Source organism: Pempheris klunzingeri, chromosome 14, assembly GCF_042242105.1.
Source record: "Pempheris klunzingeri isolate RE-2024b chromosome 14, fPemKlu1.hap1, whole genome shotgun sequence".
Lineage (NCBI taxonomy): Eukaryota > Metazoa > Chordata > Actinopteri > Acropomatiformes > Pempheridae > Pempheris > Pempheris klunzingeri.
In genome coordinates this window covers 23,732,006-23,747,274 of record NC_092025.1, presented here as the reverse complement: position 1 = coordinate 23,747,274, position 15,269 = coordinate 23,732,006, and the positions used below count along the sequence as shown (strand labels likewise).

Here is a 15,269-nt window from a genome sequence, read left to right as displayed (position 1 = left end):
TGAGTTCCCTAAATGTACCCAAACCTTGAATAAATCTTAAATGAGAATAAAAAAAGGATATTTATTAGTGTAATCAGCAGTTTCATACATACATTGAATGAATCAATCAGATGAATCACAGAGATTCTGTTCAAGTAGTCGATGAAAAGGATTAGAGAATAACACAAGGTAAAACTTACCACACATCTCACAATGCTGTCATACATTAAACATCACAGAGTACGTGAATAATAGATGTACTTTGATTATCACGCTGTCATTGCCAGGAGATGATATTGTAAGAAAGCAAATTGAATATGTTGACAGTAACTGTTTTCCATGTGGTTTCGTTCTCATCGTCTCACACCGAGCGTGAACAGCTTTTCCAGATAATCCAACACAATAACATGATAAAATAATCTTAACACCAAGTCTGTTTGCTTCTCTTTTTCTGGTGGCTTTCAACTGCAAACAAGAGAAAACTATTTTGTCAAATTACCATTTCTAAGATCAAGAATAGACTTTAATGGCCATTTTGTAGATTCAGTCAGTGCAGAGACTTTGTTAATGGAATCACATTTTCAGCAGAAGCATTTGTTATTTACTTTATGTGAACATATCAGGTTTATCCGTTGATCCGGTGGGTTATCTTGCTTCATTTGAGCCTGTTAAAGACGGTCATGTCCAAGGCGTGAAAATGAAATGCTGACCACCAAGGGGAGTAAAAAAAAAAGGGTGTTCAGACAAACATTAGAGACACAAACTGGATGTAACGTCACTCAGCTGTGCAAAATGACATATTTGCTTCGCGCATTGATGAATCTTTCGTTAAGGTGTCTAAAAATCCCATTTCACTGAAGGAACATTTGGTATTCAGACTTTGTGGCCAGACAAAAAAAAAAAAAACAGTTTCTAAAGGGATTACTGAAGTAAAGGATTAAATTGTTGCATAAGAGAATGATTCATATTTTAATACGCTTTCGCAGAGTCTCAGCTTCTTCACCTTGACTTTATTTAATCAAGAAAGGTGTGAACCGAAATCACTTATCATAATGGCTGGACAACAGAATCACATTAGCCAAAACCACTAATAGTAATGGTGGATTGTCTCTTTACAGCTTTTGTGTTTACATCCAAACCTGAATATCATTACGCTTGCTTTTGCTTTCAAGGAACGACATTTATGGGAGTAAAGCACAGTAAAAATTGAAAAGGGAAGTCAGTCATCCAGTCATGGAGCTTGAGGCTGTAAACAACACATTGTGACCTTTAAGATCCAATAGACATGTTAACTGCCTTGTTTCTGTCAGTCTGAGATCCGCCAATCAGGCTGGAGGAGCTGTTTAGACTGAATGGAAGCTCATGACGGGGACTTTTCATCATTGAATGTGTCTGACAACCTATCTGAGCTTTGCTGAATGCATTGCATTGATCACACCCCACTGGAAGCCAGGAGCTAGATCCAGGCTTTCATCCTGAAATATTCTCTGGGCAGTTTATTGGATATCGATTCATTGATTCCGCCATAATGCTGAGATCAATCTTCATCAATCAGCCTCGTTAGAAGTACATTCAACTCTTCTGTTATTTCAGCACAAGATAACACAGCTGTTTTGTTATTTTCTCAGGGTGATCAAGTGCATGTATAATTACAGGCTGTCTGTGTTTTCACGTTATGTTAAGAAATGCCTTCAGATATGCAGATGTAGAATATAATTTTGACTAAAGAACAAATACTGAAATATATCATCTGACAGTTTTCTGCTCAGCTCTAAAGCCTTTAGCTTCACATGTTGATGACTTGGTGAATACATTATTTCTTTTTTTAACTTTAAAGATGACTGCAGAGCAGTGTGTTGACAGCTCACTAAATAGCATGTCTAATAATTAAAAAGTATGCCGTCAACAATTTCATCACCAGAAACTTCTGCATTGCCTGAATCCCTTCTTATAGTGTGTTTATTACCAATATGTTGCTGTAACTGGCCTTTAACTCTCTGTGTTGTGTGTTTTTATGGTCTGGCTAGGGAGGTACTGGGAAATGTTGAGGTGATGCAGTTGGATTTCGAGATGGAGAACTTCACCAGCCTCTCTGTGACCAGAAGGATCAACTGGAACATCGACTACAAGGGGCAGAACCCGCCTCCGGATTCGGAGAAAGTTGTGACCGAGTTGACGGTAGTGCAGCGAGATATTCAGGCCATCATCCCTCTGGCCATGGTGAGTACTTGAAAACTTAGTTATCATTTACACCACACACATTACACCATACCAATCAGCCAAGACACCAGAGGTAACAATGCCTTCTTTTAAGATCCATTTTCCATTTACACGAATGATCAACGAGCTGTCAAAACACATAATGACATATTTTTTCTGTGGAGTCTATCAGTAGGTCTGATCTCATACAAGCCTTGTTCCTCACTACACACTGTTAGCCACACACAAGTATGTCATACCTGGTTGATTTCTGTGAAGGTTAAAACTCATTCATTAATCACACAATGACTGAAAAATGTCTTTTAGTCCAGGCTGACCGGCACACAATGCATACCTGTTGCTGGCCTTTGAAAAAAAGCATTTAATTGTTGTGTTGAGGCAGAAATAGCAGGAATTCTCTACATCAAGGCCAGTTTTGTGTTCACAATAAAACTGTTTCCTCTATTCCTGACAGCCTGTGCTTGTATATAAGTAAATATTACTTACAGAGCTCAGAGATTAGACACGACGCAGACAGGTGTACAAAATAAATCCAATCAACGTTGTACACTCTCTGCAATGGCTCGCTGATTGTTAAGAAAATTCAACCAATCTCTGAACACTTAAGTGTCTATTACTCTTTTAATCGGGGCTCTTCCCCTTGCCTCGTGAAAGGTGGCAATTAGTGAGGGTGGTAAACAGATTATGGGTACAAAGGGAAATTAATCAAGCAGGAGGTGCTGAGTACCGCTCACTATGCATTGCCTCCCTACATCCTCTCTTGTGGCTTTGCTTCGCTCACTTGTTCGAGTGAAACCCAGTGGAAAAAAGTCCAAACCCACATGATAATTTCTTTTTAGAATTTACTGCGCATGGTAAATGATATAGAAGAAGGTGCCGTGTAGAAGTATATGTGTAGCAGTTGCTGAATAAAAAGGTGTTGTTTTTTTTTCTGACAACGGCGCATTGCAGTGTTTATGGTGGGCAAAGTTCATCATTGCAGCTCTGAGACTCTTTAGGTATCTGGTCAGAAGCACATTTACTGTTGTCTACTACTGTAGGGTAGAAGATATATTTGCATAATTACATCTGTTCTCATCCTAAAGCTCCATGAAATATACTTGAGCTGCAGTCGTGACTTTGTGTGCAGCACATCTGTTGTAACATAAGGTTCACTTCATATCTCTGCTCCCTTTGAAAGTTCACATGCATCTTGTACCCAGATGTGTTTAGCTGCGTTGCAAAATTAGATTTCTGCCTTGGAGTGCTTGCAATTAGTTAGTCGTCTATCGCTGACATTGCTCAGTGATATAAATAGTCACAATTCACTTCCAAAGCAAATTTGATCGCATCTCAGCTCAACCTTGCCTCCTCATTTCTCTCTCTGAGTTCTCAGAAGGTGCAGTTAAAGGGCTTCTTGCTGGCGTGTGATGAAGAAGAGAGGAGTTTTGACCCTGAAGTCTTTACTCATCAGGCCACATTTATTGCTTTTCAAATATGAGAGAGACCTGCAGGTAGATCACCTGTGGGCTGCATGAGAGATGAGGTTTAAGCTCAGGTGACCGATTGGATTGTAAATTATATCAAAACAAGAAGTGGACGTCCCCCTCCACTGTTAAACAACGGTGACACCCATGACACCTGACATTACGGCAGGTTGTTGACAGGCTTAATGGGATGGTGCGTGGTGGCACGGCTGCCGGTTGTACAATCAGATAGCTACTTCAGTGTTTAAATCGAAGAAGATATTTTGTTTAGAATTTATAATCATACTGAGTTTTGCATGAAAGGGCTTTAAGTAAAACTCTGGGGGATATAAAACAGACTAAATGGACCACAAGGATCACATTTCTGAACTTATTTTTGAGATCCTGTCCCGACTGTCCAAGATCTGAAATGTTAAATATGTCACAGTATCAGCTTTTACATAAAATATGTTGAGGACAGCTTAACTGTAATCTAGGACAGGATTAGAAATGTTAAATTGTTTGAAACTCACCTTTTAATTGCAAAAAGCTATTTAAAATTGTAGTGTCCCAGGTTTTAATCAGGCAGACCAACATTTTGGAAATGGAAATGAGGGACTTCTAGACTTAAATTCAAGCATAAAGCTGTAAAGGGACATTTCCAGAATATTTAAAATATTCTGGGCTCTTATGGGTTAAGGTGAATACATCGTTAACTTGTATGTAATTGTATGATTTCTGTTTATTTTGATGTTGTATTATCTTTTGATAATCAGCCACTGGAGTTCAGTTTTTCATAGCATTGCATCACTGTTGATAAAGAACCATTAATATGTTTGTTTTCTTAATAATTAGGAGAAAAGGAACACTGACTGGGCAGCAGTGCTCGTGTGTTTGCCTCAGTTGCAGCCTGTTATGTTTAACCTCTCCTGCACACCGTACTTTGAACACCGTCAAGGCTGTTTTAGTGTGATGTGAATACCCGATGACAATGATGGATTGTTAAATGCAGGAGCAGTAATAATAGCTGTGATGGCGACATGAAAGCTGAGTTTCCAGTCTGGATTTGACCGAGCGGCGGGTACTTATCTCGTAGCCTTTCACAAGACCTCAATGCGGCATTGAAGTACAGAAGTGATGTTTTAATGCTCAACATCACAATGTCCTGTAGTTAACACAGAGAACACGGCCACTGTGTGGACATCAAATCAACCGGTGTGTCTCCAGAGCCGTCTACGAGCCCGACCTGCGCTCATGTCAAGGAACTAAAGCATTTAAGACAGAAATCAATCAGGTCAGATGATACAATAGCCTCGGAGCAGTGATCTGTTCGACCAAAGGCTGGCTCTGAAGCTGCTGCTGTGGAATAACTGTCATTTTATGGTCGGCAGTGGATGCAAACCAACCGGCACGTCTTCGCTAGTGCCACACACCCACTGACAGCTTGCAGGACAGATCAGCACTTTCAGAAACTGCTGATATTAAGAGATGGTCTCCAAAATAAAAAACAATGCACTTTGTGTAACAAAGCAACAGAGATCAAGGTCTACGACGGACCCCTACCGTGGGTTTTGACTGGGGGATGTGTGAAGGAGGAGGGAGACGAGGAAGGAGAGGAGCTGGTAAAGCGACAGTAAGGAGAATGAAGTTTTTATGAGTTTTATGGTTGGCAGAGCACAGATTGTGTGCCAGCTACAGTTGACCTGCTGCAGATAAGGGATGGAAGGAGGAAGAGTGGGTTGGCATTACCAGTGAATTTACAATGTGAAAGGAGAAACAATTCCAAAATGGAAAGGTTAAATCAACCCTGAGGCTTATTACACAGTTTAGGCCTCTATTAACACAAAAACCACCACAGCCCTCATTCACAGGACATTCTTCTTACTTTGAGAGAGGAGAATTAAAGATGGCAAGAAAACAGGAAGGATGGTGCAGAGCAGAGGGTGCCGACTCCATTAGCTGCTCTGTGCCATAGTAGCTGCCAGATGTTAAATAATGAATGAAGTTTTGTGTTGTACAAACCCCACAGCTTGAAGTCACGCACTGCATTCATACATGCATACATGAAGATACACATCTGGCAATATGTATTGTTTACATTATTCAAAAGTCAGTGGAAGTGGTTGGAGGTTGAACTGAGCGTTTAAGTATCACACGCTACAGCACCTCGCCTCAGTGCTCGTTAAACCAGGACGCTGTGGGTGCTTCCAACAAGGCTCCGTGGTAATGGAGTGTATTTAGAATGACAATAACCACGAGCGAATTCCTATCTGTGATCTCTAAACACAGTTTGGTCCGATGAATCCTATGAATGAGTGAAGGCATTTAGAATACAATTACACCACACACACACACGCACAATCTAAACAAATAGTTTTCCAATACAGTAATTTAGAAGAAATATAATGTATAGTATCATAGTCCTTTATTCTTTTCATTGATGGTCAATGTTTACAGAAAATTGAAAAAAAGAATTTGAGCCCAGCTCCTATCTTCCATATGTCCTGCTGTAATTGCTGCCAACTGCTTACTTTGTAATGTAGTGTTAAAACACATTCAGTGTAACCAAAATAAGCCAATTTAATTTAAAATGATAGTGGAATTACAACATTTTTTGTATTACCATTAAACAGGGTTTCTGTTACTGTAAACTGTTTTCATGTAGAGCATAGTAATTAAGTGAAATGATACCTCTGTGTAGCAATGGCTGATTTTTGTTCCAAGCTAAACTCAGGTAAGCATAATTAGTGCTCCCAAAGCAGCACACATGTAATTGTAAGGTATCTTGTGTAGTGTAATACTTACCAGATGCCAAAACAACAAGCAGAGCCTGGGGATGATGTCTTTCAATTAGGATTTTGCCCCAGAGTCCAGTCAATTATCCACAGAGGTCTGCTGTGCTTTGCTTTCCATAAATTGGCCATGTTGCATAAACTAAAACTAAAAACACAGCTGCTCTGTGTCGATTTACCAACAAATTTAGCTAAAATACTGAAATCTATTTCACAGATTTTGCTTTAAGTTTGCAAATAAGAGACACAGATTCACAAAACACAACACAAAAAACTATTCTGGGTCATGTGACTGGCATTTAGCACACTGTCTGTACGGAAACAAGGAATTATCGGCTTTATTGGTCAAGTATGTGCACACATATGAGGAATGTGTTCATATAGAGTTCAAGAGTTTTCAGGTAAGACACAATGTGTGGGCTACAGCTTCACTGTACTTAATGGAGCACCGCAAGTACTGTGTCTTCTTTTATTTTCTGCTTATATAATGGTTTAAGAGTGAACCTACATATACAGCTGCACTCAAAATGATTCAACCCCCGTTGCAAATTAGTTATATTGGCAAAATTCGCAAACAAAAACAATTTAAATAGCTTAACACAACTAATATTGCAGGTGGTTTCTTCAAATTCAACACTAAATGCCACTTTTAATGACTGCTGCAGTCACAAAATTATTCTAACTAATCAGGGGCGTCATTAGGTGCATCAGGTGTGAGACAGAAAACATCAAATACCCCGACCGGCTGTGGGTTTGCTCACAGTGATGTTTGGTTGCGTGTTAGAAATGTGGGCAAGTCAAGAGAATTGGCTCAAACATTAAGAGAGGAGGTCATTATCGTGCACAAATAAGTAAAAGGATATTTAAAAATAAAATAGCAAATGCACTGAACGGTCCAAGAGATACTGTTGGAAGCAAAGTTCACAAGTTCACAGCTAAAGAAGCGCTGGCTGCACTACCTGGACGTGGCAGCAAGAGGAAGCTATCAACAGCTGCCACCAGATTTCTGAGGAGGCAGGCGGCCAAAAAAACCCTCGAGTGACTGCAAAAGACCTGCAGCAAGACTCGGTGGCAGCAGGCACTGAGGTTTCAGCTCCTACAGTAAGGTGCATACTAAACACTGAGGGCCTCCAAGACGTTCACCACTAGTGACCCAGAAGCACAAGACAAGTCGGCTCCAATAAGCTTGAAACCTTATAAATAAGCCGCAGAGGTTTCTGGGTGTTCTGTGGAGCGACGAAACAAAACTGGAATAATAAGTTGAAAGTTGAAAAGACAAAAGGACAAAACGATGATACAAACATCAGGACAGTAAGAAGAATAAAGGCTCTCATACTGAGTAAAACACCAAAGAATAAACATGTGTTTTTTTAAAAACAGGCAGCGTAGAGGAAACCTGACATGCTGAGGCAACTTGTTTTAGAGAATAGACCTGCAGACAACCAGAAGCAGCTGGTCAGTGAATCTAAACCACTTGATGATGATGATTTTATATAAGATAATAAATACAAACACATAGAGAAAGTAAAAGAAAACAGAATAATATATATATGTTTATGCTGATTCATGGCTTACAGTATTTTTTAGCCACTATCTCATACCACAAGAAAGCTTTAATGTTTTCTGCTCCAGCCTGTGGAGAAAAACTGAAGTGAAACACGTTTGTGACTCCAGCTGCATTTCAAACAGTTGTGAAGTCCGTGGTAAATGACTCTACTGGTAATTGCCACCGTTATTACCAATTACATTCATATAGATTTTGCTTCACATGTGGGTTTCTGCTGGGGTACAGTATGTGTTCGCTCGCTGCTCACTGCTTCTTTTTGCTCTCTTTTGTAGTATTTCTAGTATCAGCCAGGTCTCCATTGTAAAGGAGGTGTTTGACCTCAAAATAAAACACGTTCAAATGTTTCAGATTGTGTCTTTAGATCCGCTCTGCATCTCTGCACCTCAGTGCCGCTGTGTGACTCTCGGAGGTAAAGTTCAGTGCCGTGCCTAAGGAGCACTGACTACCTTTGTTGCTTGCTTTAGGCGACACAGAGGTGAGATGTCTTGATAAAGTCTATGTATAGAATTCCCTCTATGAATCAACAAATCTGGGCCTTGCAGTTGAGCGGGAACACGTGGAAAAACTAGAGGACGAAGACAGTCACACACTTCACGCTCTACATGCTCCTTAGTTACTATTCACATTTAAACTATTTTTGCTTAAAGGAAATTTACATGGACTAATCGACACCACAAATTAGAAAATGTGATGCCGCCTTGCAGCTAACGAGATCTGCAACAACTAATTGACAACTGAAGTCCTGGTGTGGATGTTTATTGACTGTTAAAATACAGATGGGATGACAATGTGTGCCTCGTTTATCAGAGAGTTTTCATCGTTGTGTTTAACAAACTGGATTCATGGATATAATATGAATATAATAGACGTTCTCTCTATGAACTGAAGTGTTGGTAACAGACACATTATCTCAAAAATAGAAGCTCAAGGCTTTTCCTCAATGCACTTTCAGGATTATCTTCATATATTGGTTGTTCGTGAACAAATGGATTACTAAACCCTAAAATGGTGGAGCAGTTATAGAGCTATTATAGAGAGATATATTATTATGAACATTCTCCATGAATTTCTCAACGCTCTGCTTATTTGGCCCAATTAAAATTATACTTTACTATACTTTTTTCTCAAATACCCTCATGGCAAAATGATTCAAATTAAAATAATACAGCCTCCTGAGAGGAGTGATAAGCAAAAAAAAAAAAGGGTAATGGAGGTGCACTAAGCATACACAGTTGAAACAGGATTTTGCAAATGAATGAGAAAAACAATGTAAGTATTTTTGGTCATACTTCCTGATATTAACATAACAATTTGCTCTTACACATCATGGTGACAGCAACACGTCCGGTTTCATTTTCCGGAGTGGTTCTGCACTTAGGTTATGCATTTAAGATGAGAGGCATCCGTCCCTAATGACATGAAACCCATCTCTGCTAACATCCAAGGTATATTTCCTCTTATGTGCTGAACTCTAAGTAGTGCAATGGATAGTTGCATCAGATCCTGTGTACCTCTTCAAAAAATGTCACGTCTTTCATGGAAGCCTGAAATTTAGGCATAATGCTGTGATTTACCTTGTAGGACTCCATTACGCCACATGTGTCTCCTAAAATGATTAAGGTTAACATCATTACTTTTCTTTGAATTCTGTCCTTTTTAATCCCCATTTCAGTTACTTCCAGTTGCTTACTGGAAGAGCAGCGTATTTGAAATGAAAATATCAGTTGATGAAATCCAATGAAAGACATCTCAGCAAAATGAGTTCTGCAACAGAGAGTATCACCTGGGGGAGGCAGGAGCCCTGGTGGTAATGGTTTTAAATGTGGACATCAGTAATGCTGATGAAATATCAAGGAAGATCACACCGTACGTCTCGCTGTTTCATGAATATCATGTCTACTTTTCTCTCTGTAGGACACTGAGATTATCAACACCGCCATTCTGACCGGACGCACCGTGGCCATACCTGTCAAAATGGTCTCCATAGAGATGAATGGAGCCGTCACTGATGTCTCAGCCTTTGTGCAGTGCAAGTCCTCCAATGAAGACATTGTGAAGGTACAGTAAACATGATTTCCTCAATCTCTGCATCTGGGAGAGGATGTCAGTTTGGAAAATGTAATCCTTTTACTCCTCCGCTGATATTGGGGAGTGGCCCGGCACCAGGAAACCATAAAAGCTTCATTTTGGGCCGCTCCATATGTGTTCTTGATTTGATTCCTGCTTGATGCCTCAGATAAAATCAATGGAAGTTCATAAAACTCTCAATATAAATCAATATGGTTACAAGGGAGCAGTAAAAGCTCCATTATGTGCTTTTTTTTTGATGCACCACACCTTCACAGAGTGCCACTCACCTGATGTGCTCTAGTGCAGAGCCCATCATTTCCTCTTGTTCAGCGCTATGGCTGCAGGCAGATATAACACCAGTCTCTCAGGATGCAGGGAGCAATCACCGCTCAGGCTCACGGGGAATCCAAGCTGAGAGCACAATATCAAGTCTCGTTTGTTGATTAAATAAATTAAAGTGGGATCACAAACTTGCGAAGCACGTTAGAGGCTGTGATTATGCCGTTAGTATTCTTCAGTCAATTACGATCATAATAGATTGCACTATAGGCAGGTTGCATAATTGTATAGGCGGTGTACAGTGAAGTGCTGCAGCGTTGATCAAATTTAAAGTGACGGTCTGAGGGGAGACGTGACATTAGATTAAGTAAACAGCATATACTGTATGTCGTTATATTCAAATATACAACAGAACAGACAGTACAGGCTGTTGCATTCCTCATCTCAGGCTTCCTCCAATACAAGCTATAATAAAAGCCTTTCCTTGTGTAGCAACTTCCAAAGGAAGACTAAAATGGGTTACAAGAATAAAGGGATCCTATAAAAAGTGAAGCAGATTAATTAAATTAACAACAATGTGAAACTAACAAGTCAGCACTGGTCAGTAAGCACCCTGTTGAGCCCACGCCTCAAAGAACACCTAGTACCAGACAGGTGTACCCGATAACGTGCTCTCCCAGGGCATTACACAGCTCCAGCCCCACATTATGAGGGTCATGGCCTTTGTTGTCAGATGGAGGGAACTGAAAATGGATTTCATTTCATGTGCCCAGGGATGGTTTTTATGAAAGAAACTAAGTTAACTGAGTAAACGTAGTTACAGTGAGGTTTAATTTGAGATCATGTACTTCATTTTGTTTTTTTGTGGACGGGGAGCAGCATAAGATTTCTCAGAGGTTTGTCCCATACATGCAAACAAGTTTTTAATCATGCCATGTTTTTGACATTCGCTGGGGGTTGGACACAAACATTTGTAGCACAAAGGCACCATGATAAAAGAGGATTGTCCATTGTTTCTGCTGCTTTACACCCACTTTCTAATTAACTAACTGTCCAGACATGTGTTTTGTGAACAAATGAATTCTGCCAGTAGCAATGCATCTCCATATATGTCTCCTCACCCTATCAGAGCATCTAGAAACAGTCTTTTTACCTGCTGACCTGGAAAAAGATGGGTTTAACCTAGTAATCTGTCCCCAATGGGAGCCTATTTTTCTTAATCCAGTTTATCCTTTATCACATTTCTCTAACTTTATCTCCGTCTCATATAAAGGTTGCACGGTTATTGAAAAACTCTGAATACAGTAGCAGCTGCATGTGAATACACACAACTCAATGGGAAAGAGCCAGACGAGAGAGAGAGGCCAGACGTGACTGGCAGCGTGATCAATTTTGTCTTGTCAAGCTCGTGAGTTGTCTCCCAGAAGAAGCAGAAATCTTTAAATCTGACCACACTAATTTCTTATGTTTGAAGAATACGATTCAGGGCCGAGTCAAGAACTCTATTGCTCATTGAACAGTAAAACAATGATATCAAGTCAGACTAATGAAATCCTTTTGGGTGGTTTAACACCTCCTCAAGGTCAGACATGTTTGATGTGGATGTTACAGACTGAGTCCATGAAGCCATAAAGCAGAATCAGACACAGATTTCTATCATATCGGTCGTGACTGGTCAGTAACTGTTTTTATTACATATATATTTCCACTGCACTGCTGCACTAACCCCTAACGTTCGCTGCCGCCTCACACTGTTGTCTTGCATAGAAATTGGTCTGAGGAAATAGATTCAAATTCCCGAGGGAGCACAAACTACGGGATGAATCTAACTCGTGGTGGAGTTCGGATCAATGAGTTTCCTGTTTAGATGTGTGCGTGGTGATCGGGGTTGTGGTGCATTGTGTTGTACCCTCAGTAGAAAAGAACAGGTGTTGCATTGGGATGTCTGGCTTCACCACGTCGTTTGTCATTTTTCATTATCCATTAAAGACAGGGCGCTGGGCCATGTGATATTGAGTGGGCTTGCTTCAGTGCCCCTGCCGTTGAACATGTGAGGCTAATTTAAAATGAGCCCTTCAGGCCCAGGAAATACACCGCTCATGACAGTTCAATAAAATGTCCCCCAGAATACAGGAATAAAAGATTCACAGGAGGAACACTCCATTACTTCCAACTTACTGTTGTTGTTTTCTTTTTTTAACCACCCACATTACTGTTATGCCAAAAGTCACACCGATCTATTCTAATCCGATTGTCTTGTTTCAGTTGTGCCGTGCTGGTTGTTTTTTTTCCCGAGCACTACAGATGATTGGTGCAAAATGCATGCAGCACAAAGCTTTCCAGTGCCTTGTCACATTTCCTGATAGCCTCGTGACTTGAGACTGCAACTGAAAAATTATTTTCAAGACTTCCCTCCCTGAATAAAGCTTTATTTTCAACCCAGCGTTCTTCTCATTTGGATGTTTGCCAACCCACAGGCAGTTGCTTTTTTTTCTCCCCTCCCCGTCTTTGAGAGTAAAAATAGGTGAGACGTTGTCATTTTTCTTTACCGGAACTTTTATTTATTTCTTTAGTTCTTTCGTCTTTGGAAATAACTAAGCTGCAGTCTGCATCAAGAGCCTATAGCAGATAAGCCAATCCTGTTGTAGCTGTGTGTGTGTGTGTGTGTGTGTGTGTGTGTGTGTGTGCAGGAGATTTCTTTAAGGCACCCTAGTTGTACAAGGTGGGAAAAGATAGAAAAAAGAAAGCCGTGAGAGTGTGTCAGGGGGTGGGGGGGACTTGCCAGCCATCGTAAGCACCAGAGACAGCCCCCTCCCTGCACTGATCCTCCTCTCCTCTGGCATTGTGACTCAAATAACCCATATGAAAGCAGAGGTGTATGGCCCTGTGTCACATGACACCTCATGGCTGTGGTCATCCTGCACACGTACTGTATGTGACTGAAGGCTCTTCCCCCCCCCCCCCTCCATCGTTTGCATATTACTGTGACACATTTATCTTTAGCATAAATCTACATTTAGCATCTAAAAGATGAGAAATTAGCTAATAAGATCGGAGGCACATGGAAGAGGAAGAGGTTTTATTGATTGAAATCCTCAAAAAAGATGCACATCCCTTATTTTGATGAGCCAGTTCACCCAAATAACCATAATCACCAACCATTCAGATACATTTTAATGCCAAACGTATGTGGACACCCCAGTTCACACATTCTGGTCTGTGGCGGCTCTTCGTGGTTTGGGCGACGCCACTTAGATCCAATTAAGGCTAATCTTAATGCTGCAGTGTACAATGCTGAAGAGTTGAGATACCTGTCTCCTCCTCCTCCTGTGTCCATATCACATTGCACCCAGCGACTTTTTCAAAGAGCTCTGGCTTTTTTTCTTCAACCTTTTTCATGCAACTAATTAGATGGGGTGCGACTCGTCAACCTGTTAACCAAGATAATGGAGGAGAAACTTGTTCTACTCTGGCTGTGAAATAGGCCTTGAAAGGGGCTCAATCTACCAGTAGCTTTTGGTGGAGGCAGTGATATTCACTGTATTGTTGTCTCAGACAGATCGTGTCATGCACTCACATCCTCTTTGCTCCACAGTCGGGTCATTACCATTAATAAGCTCATCATTACAAAGTAAATGGGTTGGTGCTGTTGGTGAAAAATTAATGTCCCCCTTGCAATGGAGCTGAATTAAATGTGGTTTCCATTTACCTCCATTGTATTGGCTGAATGGCGAGGTACAAATATTGGTGCATTTTCTAATAAATACCTTGGATGAACAACCCTTGAAAGCATACTGAGCACTGCTTTGCAGCATAAAATAAATATAAATACGAGGATTTCTTTTCTAATTACATCCAAACTGTTTCCAAAGTCCTAGCTTTCCAGAACAACAGATCATTTTCACACTCAACATCATTAATCCTACCAACAACAGGCTAATGGGAGCTGGCTCATTTAGCTAACAGAGCTAAATGAACTCATTGGTTGCACTGCTCTTGAAGCCAGCACACATCCATCACGTGAAGAAAAGCTTCACAACAGCTCCAAGACACAGTCCCAGTAATGCTAGCCATATGTCAGCTTTCATTCGGTGTTCATTTAATACATACGTTATCCCTAAGTGGAAACTCCACTTGGCAGTGAATATTTAAATTTGAAAATAAAATGCAGTGAAATTGTGGTTTCTGCTCGGAGAATATGTTAATGTCACCGAGACGTCTCCATTTTTCTTCTGCGCTGACTTCTTCTTCGCTATGTGTGGCTTTGACATTGAAACGTGGGTGAGAAAATCACTTTCCTTCCTGTAGTCTGTTTGATACACTTAAAGGAAGCAACACTGGAACAAAAGCAGTTTTAAGCAGCCCAGCTGAGTGTTCATCTCCGGCCAGCTCAAGGATAATTACAACTTCACTCATGGAAAATATGTTGAATCTTCTGCCTGCATCAGGTTTTGTTCTTTTTTTTTGTTTTTGTGTTGGTAATGCATGCCCTGTAACCGTGGCAACAAGGGCTTGCTGCGTGTCATCCCCTTTCTATCTCGACCTTTCCTGCTGTCAAATAAAAGCTAAATGTGCAACATACTCCATAAATTTAATAATCTCTACTGTGCTGTCAGAGCACCTGCAGTCGTATATGCTCCCTCAGCGCCCGTGACCTACAGCACCCTCCACCTCAGCTAGAGAAAGCATCCAAATGGGGCATGAGATTGTTATTGTTTCTTTGTAATTACTCATTCTTGCTCACATCATTGATTTTTCTTCTGCTTATTTTATCCAGAAGGATTTCACATTTATTATGGGAAATGTGAATTATGATTTACAGCCTTAGTTTTTTTTTAAACATGTCTCTGAAACAAAGCAAAAAAAAAAAGGGTGAATGTTGGACTTACATTCTCAAGATGGCCAGATAGATGACAC

At 40.5% G+C, this 15,269-nt stretch overlaps 1 protein-coding gene across 1 annotated transcript in view; it reads left to right on the top strand.

The window, feature by feature from the left end:
* The window catches only part of tmem132e (transmembrane protein 132E), a 96,620-nt gene that overhangs the window by 49,079 nt on the left and 32,272 nt on the right, over window positions 1-15,269 (top strand). The window contains exons 4-5 of the mRNA XM_070843795.1: window positions 2,007-2,199; window positions 9,918-10,061. Of these exons, the coding sequence (XP_070699896.1) occupies window positions 2,007-2,199; window positions 9,918-10,061 (337 nt within the window). The remainder of the gene's footprint in view (window positions 1-2,006; window positions 2,200-9,917; window positions 10,062-15,269) is intronic.